Below are 26,469 nucleotides of genomic sequence, written 5' to 3'. Positions count from 1 at the left end.
TGGATAGCTGTGTATGGTGTGTATGGTTGTGTATAGTGTGGATAGATGTGGATGATGTGGATAGCTGTGTATGGTGTGGATAGCTGTGGATGGCTGTGTATGGTGTAGATAGCTGTGTATGGTGTAGATAGGTGTGTATGGTGTGGATAGCTGTGTATAGTGTGGATAGCTGTGTATGGCTGTGTATGGTGTGGATAGCTGTGGATGGTGTGGATAGCTGTGTATAGCTGTGGATAGCTGTGTATGGCTGTGTATGGTGTGGATGGTTGTGGATGGTGTGGATAGCTGTGGATGGTGTGAATAGCTGTGTATGGTGTGAATAGCTGTGTATGGCGTGGATAGCTGTGGATGGTGTGGATAGCTGTGGATGGCTGTGTATGGCGTGGATAGCTGTGGATGGTGTGGATAGCTGTGGATGGCTGTGTATGGTGTGGATAGCTGTGTATAGTGTGGATGGCTGTGTATAGCTGTGTATGGTGTGTATAGCTGTGTATGGCTGTGTATGGTGTGGATGGTTGTGGATGGTGTGGATAGCTGTGGATGGTGTGAATAGCTGTGTATGGTGTGAATAGCTGTGTATGGCGTGGATAGCTGTGGATGGTGTGGATAGCTGTGGATGGCTGTGTATGGCGTGGATAGCTGTGTATGGCGTGGATAGCTGTGTATAGCTGTGTATGGTGTGTATAGCTGTGGATAGCTGTGTATGGCTGTGTATGGTGTGGATAGCTGTGGATGGTGTGGATAGCTGTGTATGGTGTGGATAGCTGTGTATGGTGTAGATAGCTGTGTATGGTGTGGATAGCTGTGTATGGTGTGTATTGTTGTGTATAGTGTGGATAGATGTGGATGGTGTGGATAGCTGTGTATGGTGTGGATAGCTGTGGATGGCTGTGGATGGTGTGGATGGTTGTGGATGGTGTGGATAGCTGTGTATGGCCGTGTATGGCCGTGTATAGTGTGGATAGCTGTGGATGGTGTGGATAGCTGTGGATGGTGTGGATAGCTGTGTATGGTGTGGATAGCTGTGTATGGTGTGGATAGCTGTGTATGGTGTGGATAGCTGTGGATGGTGTGGATAGCTGTGGATGGTGTGGATAGCTGTGGATGGTGTGGATAGCTGTGTATGGTGTAGATAGCTGTGTATGGCTGTGGATGGTCTGGATAGCTGTGTATGGTGTGGATAGCTGTGTATGGTGTAGATAGCTGTGTATGGTGCGGATAGCTGTGTATGGTGTGGATGGTTGTGTATGGTGTGGATAGCTGTGTATGGTGTGGATAGCTGTGGATGGCTGTGTATGGTGTAGATAGCTGTGTATGGTGTGGATAGCTGTGTATGGTGTGGATAGCTGTGGATGGTGTGGATAGCTGTTGATGGTGTGGATAGCTGTGGATGGTGTGGATGGTGTGGATAGCTGTGGATGGTGTGGATGGTGTGGATAGCTGTGGATGGCTGTGGATGGTGTGGATAGCTGTGTATGGTGTGGATAGCTGTGGATGGTGTGGATAGCTGTGTATGGTGTGGATAGCTGTGTATGGTGTGGATAGTTGTGTATGGCGTGGATAGCTGTGTATGGTGTGGATAGCTGTGTATGGTGTGGATAGCTGTGTATGGTGTGGATAGCTGTGTATGGTGTAGATAGCTGTGTATGGTGTGGATAGCTGTGGATGGCTGTGTATGGTGTAGATAGCTGTGTATGGTGTGTATGGCTGTGTATGGTGTGGATAGCTGTGGATGCTGTGGATAGCTGTGGATGGTGTGGATAGCTGTGGATGGTGTGGATGGTGTGGATAGCTGTGGATGGCTGTGTATGGTGTAGATAGCTGTGTATGGTGTGTATGGCTGTGTATGGTGTGGATAGCTGTGTATGGTGTGGATAGCTGTGTATGGTGTGGATAGCTGTGGATGGTGTGGATAGCTGTGTATGGTGTAGATAGCTGTGTATGGTGTGGATAGCTGTGTATGGTGTGGATGGTTGTGTATGGAGTGGATAGCTGTGTATGGTGTGGATAGCTGTGGATGGTGTGGATAGCTGTGGATGGTGTGGATAGCTGTGGATGGTGTGGATAGCTGTGGATGGTGTGGATAGCTGTGTATGGTGTGGATAGCTGTGTATGGTGTAGATAGCTGTGTATGGTGTGGATAGCTGTGTATGGTGTGTATGGTTGTGTATAGTGTGGATAGATGTGGATGGTGTGGATAGCTGTGTATGGTGTGTATGGTTGTGTATAGTGTGGATAGATGTGGATGGTGTGGATAGCTGTGGATGGTGTGGATGGTGTGGATAGCTGTGGATGGCTGTGTATGGTGTAGATAGCTGTGTATGGTGTGTATGGCTGTGTATGGTGTGGATAGCTGTGTATGGTGTGGATAGCTGTGTATGGTGTGGATAGCTGTGGATGGTGTGGATAGCTGTGTATGGTGTAGATAGCTGTGTATGGTGTGGATAGCTGTGTATGGTGTGGATGGTTGTGTATGGAGTGGATAGCTGTGTATGGTGTGGATAGCTGTGGATGGTGTGGATAGCTGTGGATGGTGTGGATAGCTGTGGATGGTGTGGATAGCTGTGGATGGTGTGGATAGCTGTGTATGGTGTGGATAGCTGTGTATGGTGTAGATAGCTGTGTATGGTGTGGATAGCTGTGTATGGTGTGTATGGTTGTGTATAGTGTGGATAGATGTGGATGGTGTGGATAGCTGTGTATGGTGTGTATGGTTGTGTATAGTGTGGATAGATGTGGATGGTGTGGATAGCTGTGGATGGCTGTGTATGGTGTGGATAGCTGTGTATGGTGTGGATAGCTGTGGATGGTGTGGATGGTGTGGATAGCTGTGTATGGTGTGGATAGCTGTGGATGGTGTGGATAGCTGTGGATGGTGTGGATAGCTGTGGATGGTGTGGATGGTGTGGATAGCTGTGGATGGCTGTGTATGGTGTAGATAGCTGTGTGTGGTGTGGATGGCTGTGTATGGTGTAGATAGCTGTGGATAGCTGTGTATAGCATGGATAGCTGTGTATGGCGTGGATAGCTGTGGATGGTGTGGATGGTGTGGATAGCTGTGGATGGCTGTGTATGGTGTAGATAGCTGTGTGTGGTGTGGATGGCTGTGTATGGTGTAGATAGCTGTGGATAGCTGTGTATAGCATGGATAGCTGTGTATGGCGTGGATAGCTGTGTATGGTGTGGATAGCTGTGTATGGTGTGTATGGTTGTGTATAGTGTGGATAGATGTGGATGATGTGGATAGCTGTGTATAGCATGGATAGCTGTGGATGGTGTGGATGGTGTGGATAGCTGTGTATGGTGTGGATAGCTGTGGATGGTGTGGATAGCTGTGGATGGTGTGGATAGCTGTGGATGGTGTGGATGGTGTGGATAGCTGTGGATGGCTGTGTATGGTGTAGATAGCTGTGTGTGGTGTAGATAGCTGTGGATAGCTGTGTATAGCATGGATAGCTGTGTATGGCGTGGATAGCTGTGTATGGTGTGGATAGCTGTGTATGGTGTGTATGGTTGTGTATAGTGTGGATAGATGTGGATGATGTGGATAGCTGTGTATGGTGTGGATAGCTGTGGATGGCTGTGTATGGTGTAGATAGCTGTGTATGGTGTAGATAGGTGTGTATGGTTTGGATGGCTGTGTATGGTGTAGATAGCTGTGGATGGTGTGTATCGTGTGTACGTATGGTGTGGTATACACTATCTGATGATACACTTCAGGATGCGTACTTAAAGTAGTTACCAAATCAAGATGGCGGCGCGCGTTATTCGAATCCGTACGTGAGTTGCTCTGGCTTTCACCCTTATTTCTGCATGCAGCTAAACAGTATGATAATATAATGACCTCAAAGTAATGTCAGACCAAGGAAGCAGCGGTCTGTCGCTTTTAATGAGCTCTTACGATGAAGATGAGGGCTCAGAGTGTAGCGAAGATGACCCATTCGAGAAAGTGTCTAAGAGTGGAGAGTGTTTACATGGAAACAAGCGAACTTTCATAGACGAGCAAACCTCGTACGGAGCAACCAAAAAGGCGAGGAAAGTGGGATCTGTTGAGAAAGAGCAACAACAACAGTACGTAACTAAAGAGTAGTCATTTTGCGTAGTTATAAATAATAAGTACTTAAAACTAGTAACATGTTCGTAATCATCGTTTGTTGATTTTCAAGAACCCCGCTTCCGATACCTGAAGGAATCTTAGACATGTTCAGGAAGAAAGGTACTCAAATCGTTTATAAATTTGGTGATTGAATAAGAAAATGTTTTATAGTTGAGCACAGAGTCTCATACCTGTCAACCTCCGAAAATCTCAAGGCTTGAAAAAAATTCATTTTTGGGGGGGGAGGGGTGGGTTGCAGGTGTTTGCCGCATAGAAAGCTCTCCCTAACAAATCCACTTATAGATCTCACAAGGGTGTAAGATAAATTGTGCTACACAAGGGAATTACTGTTTCAAATAGAAAAATAGAAAATAGGCAAAATGACAATTTTCTTTATAATATTTTTTTGGAAGCGATAAAAATCGCTAAAAAGTGGGAGATTTTGTGCTCAATGCAGGAGATTGGGGGAAGGGCTCCAAAATCTTGAGACTCCTGGCTTATGCGGGAGAGTTGACAGGTATGGAGTCTATGGATAGGACAGGGATTTCTCACAATAACGGGGCTAACATTTTCAAGTCACCCCTGGTTTTTGCTAACATCAGTGAGAACAGTAGAAAAATACCATTTTATAATGATTGTTTCTGTTTGTGTGTTTCAGACTCCCAGGAGTCCTTAGAAGACCATCAAGGAAGAGTTCGGACATTTGAGCATTTTCCAGGAAACTGGGCTCTTCATGTCTATATCCCAAGTATGTCTTAGACCTCCTTCCTGGAGGGTGAGCTTTGACATGACAGTATGAACCACTTGCATACTGATCTATGCATAACACACTGCCCCACACAAGCTGTACCTAGGGACCACCTGCACAGTGAGCCATGCACTAACACACTGCGCCACACAAGCTGTATCTAGGGACCACCTGCACAATGAGCCATGCACTAACACACTGCACCACACAAGCTGTACCTAGGGACCACCTGCACAGTGAGCCATGCACTAACACTGCACCACACAAGCTGTACCTAGGGACCACCTGCACAGTGAGCCATGCACTAACACACTGCACCCCACAAGCTGTACCTAGGGACCACCTGCACAATGAGCCATGCACTAACACACTGCACCCCACAAGCTGTACCAAGGACCACTTACGGGAAGTTATGTGTCAGTACACTCATAATACAAAACTTGTCTTAAATATTTGTTTCTATGTGCAGTGTTTGGTCCCAGTGACCTTGCATCCCTGATTGAATCTTTCGTTATGTCACTGCCGTCTGACCTGGTACCCAAAATGCATCTCTTCCCCTGCAATGAGCTTCACTTGAGTCTATCTCGCACTGTTCCTATTCGTCATTACTGGATCAACAGCATTGTGGATCAGTTAAAATCTGCATTTGCTTTAAAACACAGGTACAAAATCTTCTGTCAATTTTTTTATTCTCATAAAAAATATTATTAATTGTTATGTGGTCTGTGTTTGTTGACAAGAACAGCTGGTGGAAGTCTTGATAAACCCAGTGTAGCCGTGTCACATGTCTAGACAGTAGACAGACAGAAGTTGCCATTGAAGCCATTGTGTCCCATTTAAACTATCTTTTAATTACCTTTCAGTTTTCACTGTATTTTAGGATCTCCAGAATTTTACACAAATGATGACAAAACAAGGTATATCCACCACCAGGCAACCTACATCACCTGACACCTGTAGCCTTCACCATGGGCATCTTCTACTATTAATTTCTTTTAAGACGTTGGGCTACTTGTGTTGACACACCCTACGGCCAGACACACCCAACAGACATACCCTACAGCCAGACACACCCCACAGACATACCCTATAGCCAGACACACCAAACAGACACACCCTACAGCCAGACACACCCCACAGACATACCCTATAGCCAGACACACCCAACAGACATACCCTATAGCCAGACACACCCCACAGACATACCCTACAGCCAGACACACCCAACAGACATACCCTACAGCCAGATACACCCAACAGACATACCCTACAGCCAGACACACCCAACAGACATACCTTATAGCCAGACACACCCCACAGACACACCCAACAGACATACCCGATAGCCAGACACACCCAACAGACATACCCTACAGCCAGCCAGACACACCCAACAGACATACCCTATAGCCAGACACACCCAACAGACATACCCTACAGCCAGCCAGACACACCCAACAGACATACCCGATAGCCAGACACACCCAAAAGACATACCCTACAGCCAGACACACCCCACAGACATACCCTATAGCCAGACACACCCCACAGACACACCCAACAGACATACCCTATAGCCAGACACACCCAACAGACATACCCTATAGCCAGACACACCCCACAGACATACCCTATAGCCAGACACACCCCACAGACACACCCAACAGACATACCCTATAGCCAGACACACCCAACAGACATACCCTATAGCCAGACACACCTAACAGACATACCCAGACACACCCCACAGACATACCCTATAGCCAGACACACCCAATAGACATACCCTATAGCCAGACACACCCCACAGACATACCCAGTAGCCAGACACACCCAACAGACATACCCTATAGCCAGACACACCCAACAGTTCACCCAATCCCAATAGACATACCCTATAGCCAGACACACCCCACAGACATACCCAATAGCCATACACACCCCACAGACATACCCTATAGCCAGACACACCCCACAGATACACCCAACAGACATACCCTTTATCCAGACACACCCTATAGCCAGACACACCCCACAGATACACCCTACAGCCAGACACACCCCACAGACATACACTATAGCCAGACATACCCCACAGACATAAGCCAAACACACCCCACCAACTTTCTCTTAACTTGTTTTGATTGAGCTTTCTTTCTTTTTCTTTTATAGGTCATTTATTGGACTCAAAATTCTATCAGGGCATAAAAAGGTATAGTTGGAGACTTGTTTCAATGATTACTTAATAATTATTATTATTCCGAATAATTATTGGAAAATATTATTCTGAATAATCATTACCAATTTCTGCTAAATCTTCTAGTTGTCATCACTTGTTTGTAATGTGGATGAGGTACTAGAAGAGTTTGCACTGCCTACATTCTACCAGGTAAAGTACCTATTACTTATGTCCAGAATCATTTGTCAAATACTATTGAAAAACTAGTCATCATGTACTGTACAAGCTAACCAAATAAATTGATTACAGTAAATCTTAAGGATTTGTTCAGGCTTTGTAAAGTTTGAGTACATTATCCATTAAGGGACCTCTTCTTTGTACTTGAAATTATTTATAAAACTCTGTGTACAAGTTGTGATGTATTATTTCTAGGATCCATCATTTCATGTGAGCATCGCATGGTGTCTTGGGGATATTCACGAACATTTGATGGAAAAACACATCAAACAGATCCAGGTGATTACAGTTTATTTGTCTGTTGTCTGAAATGTATATACACCAGAATATGTTGAGATTGAAGGGACTCTTGCCTTTTGAAGATTTCTCTCAGCTTGTCACCACCTTCATGGAGTCCAAGAAAAATCAGACTTTTTGAGACTTTTTTTTTTCCTTTCAAGGCCTTAGAAATGTAAAAAAAGGTTTTAGAGTCTGCAAAACCATGATAATTTTACAGTGGTGATATATACAGTGTATGTTTCCTATAGCCCTTTTGTCTCTCCTAGGATGCATTTGATAGTTTAGTGATGGAGATGTCTGCAGCAGACTGTCTGGCTTTTACTCCAAACCAAGTGCATTGCCGCATTGGCAACAAGCTCTTTAACTTTCCATTCAGCTAGTGGCATAAGTAATAAACTTAGATCAGGTATTAATAAATAACTCTTTCTATTCTGCCAAAACAATCACAAAGCCTTCCAGTGTAGTAATAATGAGTCCAAGTGAATATTTATTGAGCAGTACAGTAGAACCCAACTTTAGACACCTTGTAGGACAATTGTAAAATTCATGATAAAAGATAGCTCCATTAATTTTCTATAAATGTGTACCTTGCAAATAGGTTTCCACTATATATTGTACACAATATCAAAAGGTATAATTTGGAGCAAGGGAAATATGGGTATAGAGCTGGAAATATTGATATCAGTATACAGACATGTATATAAATGTTAGTGAATGAAATTGTTTTTTAGCTAAAACTATTTCAACATTTTCTATAATCCATTGTGCATATATACTTTACCACCACCATATAATACATAGTTAAAAAAAGAAATAAATTACTGTGATGAAGTTTTTGTATTTAATTCTTTCCACCTATGTGTACATTATATACAACTATTCAAGATGCTAAATAACATGTATTTTCTAATATGGGCTGTATCTAGGGTGGTTTCTTGGCTTGCGAACTAAGTCTGGATTGAACTGTGAGTTGTACCTAAGAACACAAGTTAAAGTCAGTAAATTCTAATCAAAAAGTACTCTAGCAGCAACACTACTTGGTCGGTGACTCGCCTGTATGGATTATCTTCTATAGCTGGCTCTGCCTTCTTTGACTCTCCCCTTGACGAGGAGAGTAGCTCCAGTCCCCTTGCGCGCTCAGCTCTCTCACGCTTTAGTCTCTCAGCTCTCAGCTGTTCTAGGCTCTTTTTGGATTTTTCTGTGCTTGACTTGTCCTGTGGGACATAGCTTTTGAAATAAATCATTGGCTTGTTTTGGGATCTAATAATTTCCAGCTAACAAAAACTGCTCTGCTTGGAATTACCCCCCTAAGGTGCAAAATATTTGTCAAATGGCACCCTCCCCCACCCCACCCCCCCAAAATGCAGTTATTATAGTATACTTGAAATAAAGACATGGCAGTTATATGGTGCTTTTCCTGTCTTTCTTTGCCCCCCTCAAACTATTCTTAATTTTCCTGCTAGATCATGACACAACCTTTTTGCTGTGTTTGTGATGGTGCTTTTCCTGTCTTTCTTTGCCCTCCTTGCCCTTCTCCTTCCTGGCCTCCAGGTATTTGGTCATGCTTTTCAAAGGGTCCATTGCATCTTTACGTTTGGCATCTCTCAGACTAATAATAAGGGAGAAAATCATTACAGGGTATTAAGGGACATCTATTCACAAATGCCTTAATTTCTTGAATAAACTGCCACTACATTTTATCATTAAAACCTGTTTAATTATGGTTCTTGTAGGTTATTTTGCTCCTTTGGGTTGTCCTTAAAATAAGTGCCTCCCCTTGTGCCACCAACAATTACATAAAAACCAATCAACACTCGTGTGAGCGTTGCCCTAAGGCGCTGAGCGTGGACCTGAGCTTTGACCTGCTGAGTGTTGCCCTAGGGGCGTTGACCTGAGCTTTTCCTTTGCTCCCTCTCTAGACTCCAGAAGTCATTCTTTCCCAGATTTTGACATCGCATTTATCTGCCGAGGCAATAAATGGCGCACGCTAGGACAACACTCAAGGCAACCCTCAGAAGGTCAACGCTCAGAGCAACGCTCAGCAGGTCAAAGCCCAGAGCAACCTTCAGCAGGTCAACGCTCAGGTCAACCCTCAGGGCAATGCTCAGGTCAACGCTAAGGGCAACGTTAGGGTGAAAATGAGAATAGCATGTTGACATTTCAGTTTATTGCTCAATTTTTTTTAACCTTATACAATTACAAGTCGCCTTCGAGCTATTCGTATAGGGATATCAAAGTACACCTCATGTGCACTCTATCTGCTAAGTATAAAGGCTTATAAGGTTTTACTTTGTTGGCTTCTTTGCAGTTTACTTTCAGGTACTTTTTTCTTGGGTGAAAAATGGACATTTAGTCATCATCACATAATTGTATTTTTTTTAAATCATTCTTGAATAGGCGCGAGCCACAACAAGAAACTATGATCCTTGTGCATTGAGGCAGTATGGATTTTGGTACATAATATAGCTTATTTTGGAAGATAAAAGATTAAATTGTTTACTAACTTGGAAAATGTTACGCGGAAATTTTCTATTTTCTCACGTTGTATGTTTGGCAACTCGGAAACAAGTATTGCAAAACTGAAGTTACACTAATTTCTTCGTCAAAGGCCTATCTACATGCCAAATTTTAGCCAAAAAGAATGTCTTGTTATTTTATAACAGACAAAATAGTTGTTTTTCCGTGCACATAGCCAGTTGTCTTTCCAAAATAAAAAAATATAATTTGAAACTTACTCATGATCTTCATCACTTTTGGGTTGACTGGTGGATTTGGAGCCAGATTTAAGGTACCATGGTCTCTCTGCTGAAACACAGAACCATATAATGTTGTGCTTTTTACAAAAAAATGTAAAGAAATCTCCTGTTCGGCCTATCTTGTTAAGTTCATGCAAAACTTCCCTTTACACGTATGTGTAGTGGGCGTGAGTAGAGATGGTTGAAAGCAAAAAATGAACTGAAGAGGGATTCACCAGCTTACAATGCTTTTCAGAGGCACTTTGTCCAAGATATGTCAAGAGGCCAATGGCTTTCTCCTGCTTTTCCTGCTCGGCCTCACGCTCAGCCTCATACTCAGCATTAGAACCCTGCTTCAGCTGCCGAGAGAGCAAAACACATGGTAAGCCATGTGTATCAACTTCAAGTACATAAAACAAAAAATGACTAAGTACAACCAACAAGGAATGAGTACAAGAAGTTATCATTTCAGTGTCTTTAAGAAGTTTAAAATGTGGGTTTTCGTGTACAGTACTGTCATTGTCAAAAGTAATTTGTTTACTTCATAATCAGCGTCAAAAAGAGTTTGTGTTTTAATAGATTTGTCATTGTAAGAAGCTCAGGTTTCTGTAGATGTGTGTCTGGGTCTACATGATCTTATCATTTCATGGGAAGATCCAGGGGAGGTGGATTGGGTGGCTATCCATCCACCATTTGGATGATTTTTTGTACATTTTCTGTATTATCTACCCCATTTCACAATAACTTTCAAGTCTGTATGGGGTTTGCAAACCCCCATTAATAGAGTCTGGATCCTTGACGATGCATTTAAAAAAAAAAACTCATAACCCATCCTCATTGCCCTGGAGAAAGTTAATGTGTCTGGTTGATCATATGGGTGTTCTACCCCATCCTTGATGCCGGTCTATCATGTGGGTGTTCTACCCCATCCTTGATGCCGGTCTATCATGTGGGTGTTCTACCCCATCCTTGATGCCGGTCTATCATGTGGGTGTTTTACCTCATTCTCCATGCCTTGGAAAAGTTAAAGTATATAATCATGTGAGTGTTTTACCTAATCCTCAATGTCCACAAAAAGTTTAAGTGTCTTGTCTATCACGTTAGTGTTTTACCCCATCCTCGATGTCCTGAAAAAAGTTCAAATGCCTGGGCTTTTCACTGCTAGCTTTCACAAGTGCTGTGGAACCATCTTCTTTTTGGTTGCCAGCACCACTGCGAGATTTAGCACGTAAGGATGCAGTTCTTGCTTCTTGTTCCTAGTAGGAGAAAAGTAGTAGACTTCAAAATGGGGGGTGAATGATGGCCAGATAGACGGCTTACAACTGATCCAGTGATCCTTTGTAGGTCACTACATAGATCTTAAAATACTTCATGCTAAATTGGATTTGTCGCGTCAGCAAAGTCGAGCAGGCAAAGGTATTTATTCCCCTGTATCCGCCCCTGATATCATAGATATGCAAATCTAAGAAAGTTTGTAAAAGCTATTTTTTTGTGCCGTTGTCTTCCTAGAGCTGTCAGACAATTTCCCTGCTAGCAGAGGCCTCTTTTCGCTATATTTCACTTGGCTGGCATTCACGAGGAAAAGAGACCTCTGCCATGGGTTAAAACTGTTTTCGTTGCACATGCGTGAGCGTTCCTAAGCGACCGCATGACATGCCTAAACCCGTACCATCGCGGGAAAGCTTTCAAAATGCTTTGCATAGGTTTTGTGGCAAATCACGAATCAAACTCAGGTTGGTTCTCCTCTTCGAAAAAAGAAAACAACTACTCAATTTCAATCACCTAAAACGTCACTAAACAGATTGAACGCAAATGCAGCAAAGACGAGTTTTGTCTTGTTTGTGGGATAAATTTCAAGACATCTAAGCAGGCAAGTCTCTTCAATGTAAATATTGTTGGACTCGAAGAAAACGTTACCAAACTTTTTGGTAAACTTAGATCAGCTTATTCCAGGAGAATATGCAAAAGCTGTAAATGGAAGATTGACTCTGTAGTCAAAAAATTCTGAGTGAAGATAAGGCATTAAATGGCTTCTTTTATAATTCGTTGTGTGATATTACGGAGGACACCGTTTAGAATGCGAGCTTATTATCCCGCTGCGGATATATGCTTCACGCATGTGCTAGTCATTGTGGGCTCAAATAGTGGCCAGTAAATAATGAACGGAGCATGTGCCCCGATCAACCATCATGGACGGCAATTTGATCAAACAAAGTTTCGACCCATGGCAGAAGTCGCTTTTCCTTGCGAACGCCAGTCCAGCGAAATACAGAGAAAAGAGGCCTCTGCTAGCAGGGAGTCAAACAATAAAATTATGCTTACTCGGTTTTGAAGGGTTAAATTCTTAACCTGGCAAAACTTATGAATAGAAATATCATTTATTTATAAATACTTATTTTTAATAAAGAAAATACCGATTACAGTCAAATCCAATCTCCAAATCTATTTGATGGCGTTTTTCAAACCTTCTGAGTGGCTCCCCAGAACTAAAGGAAACTCCTAACACTTACAGCAAGAGCGGCCCTTTTTGCTTTCTTTTCCTCTTCTAATCTTGCATTTTCTTCATCCCTTCTAACACGTTCAACGTTATCCTTGTTACGAACATGCCAGCTACATAAGATTAAAAGAAAAAAGGTAGATAAGGATTACGGTAAAAGACATGTGTAACAAAAATACATTATGATAACAAGACATTGCAAAAAGGTGTTCTAATTTCAACACATCAACTGAATAGCATATGTATAATTCCGAGAAGAATTACAACTCGGTACCTTTTCTTTGGTAAGATATTCATCGTTTTTCTTCAGCCATCTTCAAAACAGTCTTCATCTTCAAGCCTGGGAACTAGTTATCAGGCGCAGAGCGCATGCGCGTTTATATATTGGTGCTGACCAGACTGAAGTACCGAGGGCGTTTATGTCTTTCTGCACTTGTCCTTAGCTTTTGTTTTGATCCTCGGAAAAATATACGATAGAGCTTCGAAAGGTTCAGTCTACTGCGTTTACTCAAAGAACATGACTATGCAAGGTGCCAGGCAATACTCAATCGCATTTTCAGACTTGGTTCTCGCCATATCGGCGTTCTATAGTGCGTCGAAGTTGCAGTTCGCATCCCCCTACTCCGCCCTGGGGTTTTGTCTAGTGGGTTCTGCCGCCCTGCTAGGCGTCCTAAGGTTTGGTGTGGCGATTCCTCGGTACCATTATAACGTCTGTCAGTGGCACAGCTTCATGTCCCAATTTGCCACCATTGTTGGTAAGTCTCAAATAGTTTCAAATAGTCAAGTTCTATTTTAAATTCGATAAGTTAATAGAGACCAGGCTGGATTTGTGTTAGTGGGGTGCGTTAAATTAAAGGGGCAGTATGACGAGGTTCTTAAAATACGTCCTCTCGCGCGGAAATGTAAAGATCAAGCGTTCAACTATCAGGTTCCAAACGCTCCAAGTGAAATATCGAGTTGAAGTATGTTTTGTTTAAACCTGAAATACAGCAATTTTTGGCCGCCATTATTCAGTTGGAATCGAACGCTGTAATGTCCCCAAAATCAAGCTATGGGATGGAATGCCTCGCTCTGAGTCGCAAAAAAATCACAGCACGCACAGAGAGTGGGGTGAGGATTTAGCCAGAGAATTCAGCGCATTACGATTTACTCAATAAAAGTACCCCCAGGTTAGATAGGCTAGAGGTCTGTCGTGCTGAAACGTTAAATAAGCAAGCTAAAAAGTGGAAGGAGAAAGCCCTGAAACAGAAAGACTAAAGCCAAGTAACAACCGTCTCGACTTTGTGAATTACCCAAAACAAGCTGCATGATGGAGAGTTAAGATGGGAGCCCAAATAATGTATATCTCAGTTGTGTGACACCATATGAAGAAAAGTGCAATGTCCGGTAAAAAAATAATAAAAACTTTACGGGAAAAAGTTAGTTGTTTCCTTCATGTTTGTACAGCGCCTTTTACGAGCCCGTGCCATTTTGGTTTTTAAAAGGCACCCCTTTTAACCCATTGACTCCTGGCTATTTTTGAGCTGAATTTACAAAAAACAGACTGAAAACAGATACCTCCCCCCATATTCTGAGTTTTATACAGCCCGTCAAAGTCAAACACAGCTGCACCTAGTCAGCGGTATCCAAGCTTTCCAACAGTGCTTTGCGGTCCCCACTTTTAATCCCTCGTCGTTGTGCTGAAGCCAGCACAAGTTGATGATTGCTTGTATTTTCCATCAAAAATACAGCTATGAGCATATTAGGAGGGTGTCTCAGGACATCATGAAGTCTTTTGGGGCATAATTGAGGGCTTTGCTTATGGATATTTGCAAGCAAAGGTGGATTCATGATGATTTTTTCTTGTTTGGCTTTGCCTGGATGAGAAAATAATTTTCTAATGAATCACCACAGCTCTCCTAAATGCTGTCTTTTCTGAAACCAAATTGATTGCAAAATTGTTTACACTGCTATTCTGGGTCTGTATGAGCTGGAATTGATTTGTTTGGCTTCGGGGCGAAAAGACTGTCTAAAAAACCATCTGACTTTGGGGAGAGGAGTGTTGACTGGCCCTCCCCTCGTGAATTTTCCCCTGGATCTCCCAGAATGCTTTGCAATACGTAAAGACATCTTCGTCGTTGTACAAGCCTTCAAGGAGTGGACATTGTGTTTTGAGGCCATGGAAATGTACCTGGAGGATCAAAATAAAGGCATCTATTTGTGTCTTGAGCTGTGTTTGCTGATCTGTCTCCCTTGTGTGGTATTTTGAGCGTTTTATTGAGAGGGGTGATTCTGCTTTTCTCTCCTTGTTCGATTTGAGATTTGTCAAAGAACCTGTGCTATTATTTGGCTTAAGAGTAGATGCCAACACCTTGGTTGGATGCATACCTGCAAGACCATTTATCCCTTAGACTGATGCCTGAGTATCTTCATCTTGTTGTGTTTATTTTGCATTTATGAATTTTTTGGGTTGTGGGTACTTTCCAAAGCCGGTACAGGCCGGTTGAAGGGTCAATGTGATTAATGAAAGCCCGAAAATGAAAGTACAGCTCCGCAAGGCATAGCGGAAAAAACGTATTGCGCATGCGCGAGTTATCAGAACCATTGGAATCCAAGATGGCGGACGAGAACGGGGAAATTTGCAGCAACTTTTGCTGCTTCGTACACCTAAATGGAGAGAGCGATTGCCCATGCAATTCATGGGCAGTTGTATAGTGTACATCTGAAGATACTGACATGGATCTGCTGTTAGTAATTCACCTTATATTGGTACAAATTGAAGATATTGTCAACGATCGCCGGAGTGTATGGTATTTTCAAGTTTTCCCGTATGGTTTTAGAAAATATTGAAAAATAAGGACGTTGGACGAACTTGAACAACTTGCGGAGTCGTTCAATAGTGGCTTGCTAAGGAGCACAGACGATGAATGTGATGACGAGGACGACGGGGAGGGCGACGATGATGACGGCCAGGACGAGACGGTCCCCGAAACGAGGGAGTACCACGATGTAACCAGGTTTCGAGCTGAGCTCGAAAATCGTTTTCGCGAGAGAATATCGGAGCAGTAAGGTCCGTTTTAAGCTCTGAATTGACTATTACGATGGAAACAGAAATAAATGCAAACATCCTGCCTGACAGAATGGTATTTTTCACGGCAAACTTGTCTGTTTTCTTTTCGGATCTGTGTCAAATCTTGAATGAAAACCGATAATTTTAACGCAAATCTCTCGTAAAATCAGCTTGAATCTCGAAATGCACATAAAAAGTAGACCATGAATGCTGTACTATCTTCTCCTACGAGGATAAATCTGTTTTAAGTCTTAACCCGATGATTTACAAGCGAAAAGCGTTTTGAAAGACTAAAGCACATGGCGGTTTCGCTCCTCTCCGGCCGCCATCTTGAATGAAATGCCCCAAAAGTCACGCGCATGCGCAATACGTTTTTCCGCTATGCCGCTCCGCAATACTTTTACGGACTATAATTGACAAATTGGTTGTTTTTGATTTCTTGCACTTATGTCCTAAAACTAGCCTTGCCACACCTAAATTTAGAACAAAAGAAATAGCTGGACTTGAAAGAATTCATTCATAACAAAGCAGCTTTGTGGATTCAAATATTCAGGAAGTTATATTACTTATTCACCATGTGTGATTATATAACATTTAAACTAATGACATCACATACTCTCCATATTTGTGAGTGTGGAAATAGTTTTGACTCAAAATCAACCACGATCAAAACTTTACAACAATTTATTGTCAATTCACAATTGAATTAAGTTAAGTTAGTCTATGTTACTTGACTAAAAAAATCCAAGGTAATAGCTATTAATTACAGCATCACTATTTGCTCACTTACCCGGTACGTAGAATCTGGAGAAACTTCCATTCATATTAGTTCAGACATATTTGTATATGAGCATATTTTCATGAAATTGACATTAATCAAAAAATAGTTCAAGACATCCTCCCAAAATAGCAATCACAGGGATTCTTCATAAGTTCAACTACTCCTCCAGAGATTGGTAAATAATGATAGTAGGAGTTAATAGAATCTAAAACCAATAACCAACAACAAAGTTTGAAATAATAACAGCAGTATAAGTCTTTGTTTTGGTGTTGATCAAATACTGGATGCTGGACCATCACCAGACTGTAAGGAAACTGATCTTGGGTACAGTAGTGGTGCAAGCCAAAGCCACACTGAAAAGCTTGAATATCATTTTGTTCCCCAGCAGAATTTTCATTATCATGCATTTGGCCATTATATTTGGCGATTCTTTGAGTGGGATCCCTGTACTATTTTATTATAGCCTATCTAACACACTTCACAAAAAGCCACGAATAATAACAAAATCATCAGAACAAATAGATTAGTTCCATATTTTATTTTATTTCCCATGCATTAGAATATTTTGTGACAGTCTTCAAGCTAACTATTTTTAGATAGTTTAAAAGGGAGCTTATTCCAAAATAAAAAAATTAAAAAAGACCAAACTTTTGCTGCAAACTGTAAACTGTATTAGGCAGTGAGGGATTAGAGGGAATGAGCATAGTTGTGCCAACACACTTTTGACACTACAGTAACTCAAGAACAATCTGAAAGATATCTTGTTAGGAGTCGTACCCTGAAATAGAACAAACAAAATAATTAGAATCTTCTAAGGTAGTGGCTAAATCATAATCTATTGAAGAAATTCAAAGACTTTCAAGAAAATACATCAGGACAGCAGAGGTTCAATTTTTAAACAAAGACTTCAAACTTCATATTCATGCTAATGAAATGAAACTAGAAAGTAACTTATAATTTAAACCTGTTGCCAGTTTCTTCAACTTTAACATTTCTAATTCTTTGGGAGATGCAATTTTGTTTGTTTGTAATAACAAAATGAGTATTTAACATCCCTGTTGGGCTGTCCCTGTTACTCAAATGTATCATTAAGTCATTTTCTTCTTTGCATACTTATAGTTTTCAGTCTTGGTAAATAACAAAATAAACAACATAGACAACAAGACGTCTGGTAGACTATTTGCTAGGATATCCACCAGAAATAGAGAAATAACTTAAATAAAAATTGTAAGTGCGGATATTAGTACAAATGCAGTGAGCTGTTTAGTAAGTTACTTATAAGTTTTACTTTTATGGTGTATAACTCATACCTAACCTAGTAGAATCTTAACCAAAAACTTCATATAGAGGCATATAAAGGCTTAAATAGCAGTGTTGATGAACAAATAATAAATAGAAGAAATTTATCAATAAAGCGTGCGGTACAAAACCATTTGTAATTCACAATAAGAAAACACTTCTTACTCGATCAAAATTCAAGCATATCCAAGCCATCCTAGCTATCGTCTATTCCATAATAATCAATCGTCCTCTCAATCATGGAGCTTTATTAATTCCAATTATTCTTGATTCTAAGTTTTTTGGATTAAAATGATAGAATATTTTTGGAAAGTTTGTCATGGCTGGTGTAGAGGAGTCTGCCGCCATTTTGTTTATCGAGTCATCTCTTCTTGTTGTGTGTTGTACGGTTACTTATCTTTGTTTTGTGACGCTCATTCGATAATTGAACAAAGAGCAAGAACTAGAATTGAGTTCTATGTTTGAAATAGCATCATTGATTCAAATGCAGCATGGACCCGGTCGAAAACTCACCTTGTAGAGGTGGATTTGTGATTCCTTTCGTGTTGAAATTACGCACGTGGTCGACAGATGATCGCTTTTTATAGCAGACGCTCGTAATTCAAGGCAGTTTTCTTCGGCTACCAGGGGTTTAGAATGCGAAAGGTTTCTTCTGGATCTCGGTCAGATAATCAAATTTAAAAACAGGCCCGTCTTTCTTCCCATAACCGCTTCATATTGATGTTTGGAGACCAGACACCAAGTATACCCTTCTATTTGGCAATGGTTCTGAATGTAATGAGCCGACTTGTTGGGGACAAGTGACGTCATAAGTGCCCTCCAAATCAAGCTAGCTCAAGCAATGGCCGCCGATTTTCGAACGTTTTATACGGGCTTTATTTTCACTTTTTACAACTTTGCTGTTGGAGTTTTGGGCTACTTTTTTCACCAAGAGTATTTCAAACGATGCTCTTTCTAATGAATGTAGCGAGGTGTAATATTGATGTGAATTTACGTCATACGGCCCCTTTAAGGTTCCCCATACCTGATCCCTAGACACACCTCGGCAGGAGCATCGATTATCGGAAACCCACTTCATTATTCGATATCAATCGATTTAATTATCTAATTGGTATCGATTGTCATCGGTCAGTCGGTGGTGTAGTCTGAATTTTAGCTATCTTTTAACTCTCTATGTATATTCCCTACAGGAATCCCCCTTATAACAGCAGGCATGTGTGTTCACCATCACCACCATGACTACGCCCAGATCTGCCTGGTAGGTTGTGCTGCAGGATTCATAGTCTCAATTGTCTTGCCCAACCTACAGGAGACCATGGCCCAAGCCTGTAGCACATTTGCAGTACTTGGGCTGATCTACATTACCTTTGTGAACAAGAATGCTTTTGCGTTGGGTGGTGGAGCTGCTTATGCTGTCTCAGGACTGTTAAAGGGGCAGTATAGTGTGTTGGGCATTAGAGGTATCAACATGTTTCACTACATGCTAGCTGCAGGCAGTCTGTTAATTATGTATGGTCTGCTGCACTCGAGAAATTAGAGGTGCTTTCATTAGTTAGTGGCTACTCGAGTAGTTGGACATTTTTAATAGTGTACCACACAGCATTGCTTTATATACACAGTGAAAAAAATGAGATTGATAAGTAATAAAATTTAAACCTTAACACAGAAAAACATTTCCAGTGCTATGTTACTGGAAGCTTTCATAATTTGGAGATGTACAAAGAATAATTTTAGATAAATATAGGTTATATTATCTTGTAGCTATGTTTTTATATATAATTTTTATCATAATTGAGTGGCTAAAAGGCTTATATTGTAAAGTAATGTAAAACAGAGTGATAAAAGATAGAAATACCAAGGAAATAAGATTGGTGAAGAAAGAGACAATTAATAGATTAGACACTTTTTCCCAGGTCCACTTCCATTATCATATCATACTATCCTTGAAGAAGCAGCATCTTAACCTTTAAAATGTTATTAAATAATTACTACACCAAATGGTGAGGGTGACAACTTAATTCAAATTAATCAACAACAAAAAATGTTAATACTTATCAAAAAGTTTAGAACGGACAAAGAGTTAGACTACTGAATTTAAATTTATCGACACCATCTTTTTATGTTGGTATTTAATTAAAATGTTCCGACCAAACAATTAGTGTGACTAATCAATTTAAATTTATCAACACTATCTTTTTATGTTGGCATTTGGAACATCATGAGTCTGAGGTGGATCATCTTGGATGCTAGCATCTTATTACACTCAACACTGTCTAGGAGCTGGACCTCATGGAAATCACTCTCCTGCTTGTCTGTCATGAACTCATGGTGGTGTAGTGACGGCTTGATTGTCAGATCCCCAAATGGACTCTGTAACATCATAAACTTGATGTTTATTGGACCTTTGGTTTTCTGTGCCAGCTGAAACATCAAGCCTCTCTTTAAGCTTTTCTCGTTCCCGTTCACTTTTGTCTTTACCACCCACTGCTGTCCAAGAGCATTGAACCTGCTTGTTTCATAGTAAAGCTGCGGGATGAAGTCATCTGTACGATATGGTCGCAGTTGCAAGTCTGTTTAAGTATCAGAACAACAAAATTACATTTAAAAACTCAATCCCAGTGCCCTGGCCCTTTGAGACAGCAGGCCACAAAGATTGCAGGCTCTGGGAAGCATGAGTATCATGATAATAGATTGATAATCAACGCCCCTCTTGTTCTGTATTCTGGCAACACATTTAAGAAATCCACTTAGTTTCCTAAATTCTTATCAAATTTAACAGCATTCCAAATTAAAGTGTCTTTGTTTAACTTGTCATGTTAGAAGTCACTTTAAAAATCAATAAATTATTATATTCATTAAATTGTTAATAATGTTATCAATCCCTTGTTGTGAAAAAAGGTTACTACCATCAGGTTCATCATCCTGTCTTGCTAGAAAACAGAAACAAAAGGATGAAAACTTTTAAGTTGAAAAAATAGAATTTGTACTTACCAGAGCTCACATAACAAACCCTAAAACAAACTAAGAGTAAAATATGTGTAAAAGAGTTAATTAAACTAATCTTAATTTAATCCTCAGATTATTTTAACCCAGAGAGAAGCAATAGGTCATACAATAGGTGAGTAGCACATTATACACCAGTATGAATTAAATGTCTAATAATCAAATATATATTAACCATTTATGGCTATCTTTTCAAATGATAGCAGGCCCACAATGGTTCCCAGCGTCTGCAATTCCATTTCATTTTTCTCATCAATGGCATTTAAAGCCTCCATCAGCTCAAGCCCTGTTTTACCGGGATGTGGACACGCCCCTTCATGCAGTGCTAACTCATGATGGGGGCCCTGCCACGGACAGCCCAGGCGCTTGTACTTGCAGCGAACCAACCTGTTTTAGATGCAAGATTGGAAATATATGCATAAGGCTTAATAAAAATGCCACAACTATACTGTATTTATCAATCACAGAGTAAAAGCATATGCAAAATAATGCTTGTGAAAAATGATCATCACAATTGGGCTGGGATATAAACCATTAGAAATAAACCATTGATAGATAAAAAGCAAAGAATGAATTAGGAAACAATGCTGTGAAAACAGAGAAAAAATGAAAAGTTAGTAAATATCAAGAAAGCAGTGTGCTCATCACCTGGCAAAAACAGAAGTAAGCTATTAGTAAGGTCCTTACTCCTTCTCTGCCCTCCCCCACTAAAAAAGACCATAATCTAGATGCATAATTCACCCTATTGCCAGAGCAATTAGTTGAGATCCTAGCTGCCCCCCTCTACTCTTAGAATGCTAATGATAAGGGCCCTAGTCCCCTCCCTTACACTCATACACTCGGATGGAAATTTAATCCCTCCTATTACCAGAATTTAAAAATGGTATGTTGCTTCCCAAACCCCTAGCCCTACACCAAGAGGAAAGTACAATTCCTTTTGCTAGAGTAGTTATTAGAAAAATCCCTATCCCCTGTTCTCCTCTCCCCCTCACAAATCCTAGGTCTGACATCGACCCTGTTAGTTTTATTTATCTTCACAAATCAAGTATGGATTATTAATCTAGTCCGGTGATTACATGCATTTGTGATGTAGCTGTTATATTGCCCTACGGCTGATATTAACCAGTTAATTTACTTTATGCATACATCCCCCTAACAATTTACATTACATTCTAAAGTGCCCACCCTGAAACATGCCTGTTAGATTTATCTTAGTTATTACATTATCTTAGTTATTAGGTGGTTTTATAGGTTTTTTATTAATTGTGTTTTAGTTTAGCAGTTTAGTGGTAAAAATAAATGCCATGCACCATTAACATGATAATAGCCTGCAATGCAGGTGTTTGCGTTTTTATAGCCGCCATCTTGGCTCAAAATCCAAGATGGCAGCTTCGAATCACTCGAGGCTGGTTTTACGCTATAAAAACACTGGGTACACGCCTGCATTGCAGGCTAACATTATAACTAAATTGTCCAATTTCTGAACATGGATGTAAATTCTAAGGTGTAACAAATGCTTTTTGTGCTATTGGAAAATTAGGTAAACCTTGAAAGCACAAAATTAAATATCGTTTGAAAATTACTTGTTTACAGTATAAATTTACTTGTTTACAGTATATACAAATACCTGAAGTCATCACATGAAGCAAAAGTCAGACCCATTAAAATCTAATAAAACCGGCCATTGCAACTTTCTTTGTTTAATAAGATGTCTCGAAATATTGCAAATTAAGTGCCCTAAAACAAGCAAATCGCAAGGGGGGATGGGATTATTTGTTGTCTTTTTTCAAAATTCAGACATCACCTCTTATAGAATAACTGTCATTTGTTTATTTCAAGAATAACTGCTGTTGTCTTCATTCTGCAACCACACACCAACAAATTCAGATAGCTAAAATGCCTTCTTCTCCATCATTCAAAATATTTTGAACATTTTTTATTGGCCATCACTGAAATCATGCCACCTCTCCGCAAGGTGCTAACCAATATGAAAGCACCAAATGTAATTTCACTAGAGATTGACTAATGCAAGACAGACAGCAGTTCAGCAGCTGGAAATTACAGTATTACCAAGAGTTTGCAGAATATTGACTATTGCAGCAATTTTAACAAATTTCAGCACAGGTGGCCCATAAGCTCTGTCAATGAGAAATTTGAACCGACAGGCTCATTGACCATTAATAGATGGAAACATATGGAGTTGTTACTATATGCTAGTATTCTTCTATAAAAATGTAAAAAAAATTTGATCCAACGTGATGTAGTACTTGTAGCCGTCTATTATTTCCATGTTTAAGAGATTTAGAGCGCATTTGGGGCCGTTTAGCGATGTTTGGTGAAATTTTGAATAGTGGTAGTGATAGAGGGAATTCTAAATTTCACCAAACATCACAAAAATGGCTACATTTTTTATGGAAGAATACTTGCACATAGTAACAACTCCATATGTTTCCATCTATTAATGGCCAATGAGCCGATTGGTCCAAATTACTCACTGACAGAGCCTGGGCTACCTGTGATTTCAGCTGAATATTTGAATAAGAAATTGAAATTGATCCTAACTCCATCCAAAAGTATGGTATGCACTTATCTTGTTGTTTTATAAAAAGATGAATGTGTGTGGGGGGAGGGGGGCGTGTGTGGGGGGTAAAACACTTTCATTTGGTTAAACTTATATCTTTTTTTTTTGTTGGGGAGAGACTTATTCAAAGACAGCGCTTATTTAGGTGCCTTATGTGAAGAGCTTTTTGGAAGCTGGACACTTAAACAAGCATTTACAGTATGATGTACATCTGCCAACAGGTTTTTCTTGTACTCTTTTGGCAGGCGAAAATGTGGCATAAAAGTGAAGGTCTTTTTCCTTTTTTTTTATTTTTGATTCCAACAAAACAAGAAACACCAGCGATTTGAGTCATTCAACTTGTTTCCAGTTCTGCTATGTTGGGATACCCTTAACAAGGATGTATAATCCTATCAAAACACGAACAAATTCAGTAAACACAAAAACATGACAAGATAATATCCACTGGTATTTGTTTTATTAAATCCTCATAACTGTTAGAGTTTTACTGGTTTACACTAGATACAAGTGTATTTTTAGAGGGATTTTCATCAGGTGGAAGACTTGAAAGTTAGATACCCTGATTAAAATTCTTCTACTACCCATAAAATGTGAACATGATATCTTGAAAACAAACTGTTCTTTATTATCAATTTCATTACAGTACATATAATATAGTTTAAATTAATATTTAGAGTTCAGGTGCTTTTTGCAATACAAGCACTTCTTAACTGCTAGATGGCTTTCTATATTAACTATATACTAACCTCACTCAATACTTTCACTAGCACTACTATAACGGGGATGGGATGGGATGGTATTCAACAAACCCCAATTCCTTTTTTTTTTTTCAAATCAACCACAAAGACACCACTTTAATAAATGATATTTTATTATCTGCACAACACAGCAATGATCATAAAAACAGAAATGAAACAAACACAATAACACAACAACAACAAGACTTACCTGTCGGAACATTCTTCACGCTCGTGAATAGAGGCTATGCTTCGCGGGAACTCGTTATCACAAAACTGACATGCTGTTGGGAGTTCTGACACTGCCTTCTCCACAGCAAGATTACGAGAGCAGTTGTTGCGACTGATGTCTATACGACAGCTTGGACAAGTCGCCTGCTCGTCTTTTAACCTTGCATCTGCAAGAAGGTGTGTGAAGCACCCTGAGCACATGAGGTGGCCGTTTGGACACTAGAAATAGAGAGAAAGGTCCAAAATTAGTAATATTTAAAAATAATAAAACAAAATGTTCATGTGTCGCCCCAAAACCCTTGGAGGGAAACTTGTAGGCAAAAAGACTCTACACCCCCTCCCCTTTGCCAAACAATCCTGCCCCTCATGTCACACCAAAACCAGTGTGAAACATATAATGTGAAAGTTCTCGGTAAAATATGTTGAGAAAAAAATGTTCCCAAAAATAAATTTAGAGGACCTCCCCCACCCCCAAAGCAACCCGCCCCCACCTTAATCGACACCCAAATCATGGGTGTGACGTGTTATGAATAAGGTCTAGGCACATTAGTTCAGGATACAATACACCTGGCTGATTGACCCAATGATTGGTCCAGATGGACGATTAATTCAGCAATCCCCACATGTTTGGGTATACCAAATAGAGCCAAGGTTTCACCACGAGCCATTAAAATAGATGTGTTCACTCACGCTTGTAACAGCAAGACTTTTATGTCCATTTTCGCAGACAGTTTTGATTGCAGATATCAATTCGCGAGAAAGTATACATATAATAAATAAGTAAGGTACGTTTACTTAGAATAAAATCGAACCAAAACAGACGCGACCATTTACAAGTATAAAAAAGGTCGGCAGAAAACGAAGTTCTACATAAAAACAGTTAAATAACCAGGAAAGTTCTTATTCGCGTCAAGTGATAAACCAGAGAAATACTAGAGAAGATAATCCTAGAAATTCGAACGGCATTTGTTGATAATAATATACAATTCTATTGTGTTAAATTTTTGAATTCTTGAATTTCTGATAGGGAAAATACAAGATGTCACAAAAGATTAGACTAGGGTTTACAAGGAAAATGTAAAATACATTGGAAAATACAGGATAATGGATATGGGAAAGTCGAGTTTCGGTAACAGGTAGCAAGACCCGACAGTGTTGGATTTATCCCTTATTTCCGTTATTGTTAATTATAAAAAAAAGTACAGCGCTCCCAACCTTGCAAAAAACAGTGTAAGGTCAAGACTACAAAACAGCAAGGTTTACTTGCCTGGAATACAGCTTTACATGGTAGAGAAAGACAGACGTTGCAACTCAAAATATCGTTCAGTCGCGTCTCCAAATTCTCCACTTTCTTCGCTTCCGTGCGGAGCTTTTTCGCTGGCGGCTCTAGATTTTCCTTCTCTGAAGTATCCTCCACTTGTATCGTGCCCTCTTCGCCTCCAGTAGTCATGTTTACGCGGTGATCAGCTGTTATCAAAGTATTTTCTGGGCATACAGGGACAGCGCTCCATATGACCCCGATGAGTTCGAGTTGTTGTTTATGTGATGTAATGTTTACGTTTTTTAGAAGACGAAAATCGCTTCACAACGCATGCGCATACGACGTCACAATGCGATTCTACCTTATTTGGAGATTAACCCAATATGCTTTGCGAGAGAATGGATTGGGTTTCCTTTGGTAAGAAAACGTACTTTGGACTTTGCGCCACGACACAACCAAAGAAGGAGACGGAGTGACTTTTTAAAGGGGGGGGGGGGGGGGTAGGAGGGGGAGGGCAGCCAGCAATATGATCATTTTCAGTCGGAGTGGATTATGTTCTTGGAATTGTATATCCTCAGTGGAAATACTTTTTTTTAATTTTGGAACCTGCTGACGGAAACCAAGCAATATCGGCGATGTAAGGCTAGCCTGATTTATCAGACGGCACGTGATCGTTCGTTTCACTTCCTCTGCGAACGATCACGTGCCGTCTGATAAGTCAGGCTAATGTAAGCGGTGCAATAAATGAGCATCGTA

General features: G+C 40.4%; 4 protein-coding genes and 1 long non-coding RNA gene across 5 annotated transcripts; 2 read left to right on the top strand and 3 right to left on the bottom strand.

Moving 5' to 3' along the window:
• Positions 1-3,653: 3,653 nt before the first annotated feature.
• LOC5518094 (U6 snRNA phosphodiesterase 1) lies at positions 3,654-8,370 on the top strand. The gene is made up of 9 exons (XM_048720558.1): positions 3,654-4,071; positions 4,167-4,216; positions 4,755-4,844; positions 5,314-5,506; positions 5,708-5,761; positions 7,017-7,056; positions 7,168-7,233; positions 7,456-7,539; positions 7,806-8,370. The coding sequence occupies exons 1-9, from the start codon at positions 3,854-3,856 to the stop codon at positions 7,917-7,919; spliced, it is 909 nt and encodes a 302-aa protein (XP_048576515.1). The 5' UTR covers positions 3,654-3,853; the 3' UTR covers positions 7,920-8,370.
• LOC5518043 (leukocyte receptor cluster member 1 homolog) lies at positions 8,362-13,210 on the bottom strand. Its single transcript, XM_001638026.3, has 8 exons — positions 13,046-13,210; positions 12,785-12,884; positions 11,387-11,530; positions 10,519-10,633; positions 10,275-10,344; positions 9,016-9,148; positions 8,593-8,753; positions 8,362-8,515 (listed from the first exon to the last, which is right to left on the bottom strand). The coding sequence occupies exons 1-8, from the start codon at positions 13,066-13,068 to the stop codon at positions 8,446-8,448; spliced, it is 816 nt and encodes a 271-aa protein (XP_001638076.1). The 5' UTR covers positions 13,069-13,210; the 3' UTR covers positions 8,362-8,445.
• A 78-nt stretch (positions 13,211-13,288) lies between these two features.
• LOC5518095 lies at positions 13,289-20,052 on the top strand. Its single transcript, XM_001637972.3, has 2 exons — positions 13,289-13,526; positions 19,091-20,052. Exons 1-2 carry the CDS (start codon positions 13,289-13,291, stop codon positions 19,435-19,437), a joined length of 585 nt encoding a protein of 194 aa, XP_001638022.1. The 3' UTR covers positions 19,438-20,052.
• On the bottom strand, positions 17,121-19,094 carry LOC116601577. Its single transcript, XR_004290086.2, has 2 exons — positions 18,414-19,094; positions 17,121-17,379 (listed from the first exon to the last, which is right to left on the bottom strand). It is a non-coding gene; the product is annotated as an uncharacterized LOC116601577 (long non-coding RNA).
• LOC5518096 (cysteine and histidine-rich protein 1-A) lies at positions 20,015-26,027 on the bottom strand. Its single transcript, XM_001638027.3, has 4 exons — positions 25,720-26,027; positions 24,433-24,671; positions 21,079-21,290; positions 20,015-20,470 (listed from the first exon to the last, which is right to left on the bottom strand). The coding sequence occupies exons 1-4, from the start codon at positions 25,900-25,902 to the stop codon at positions 20,097-20,099; spliced, it is 1,008 nt and encodes a 335-aa protein (XP_001638077.2). The 5' UTR covers positions 25,903-26,027; the 3' UTR covers positions 20,015-20,096.
• Between the last annotated feature and the right edge of the window lie 442 nt (positions 26,028-26,469).

The sequence above is a fragment of the Nematostella vectensis genome, chromosome 13 (assembly GCF_932526225.1).
Source record: "Nematostella vectensis chromosome 13, jaNemVect1.1, whole genome shotgun sequence".
In the NCBI taxonomy this organism is placed as follows: Eukaryota; Metazoa; Cnidaria; class Anthozoa; order Actiniaria; family Edwardsiidae; genus Nematostella; species Nematostella vectensis.
This window is presented reverse-complemented; position numbering and strand designations above follow the sequence as displayed.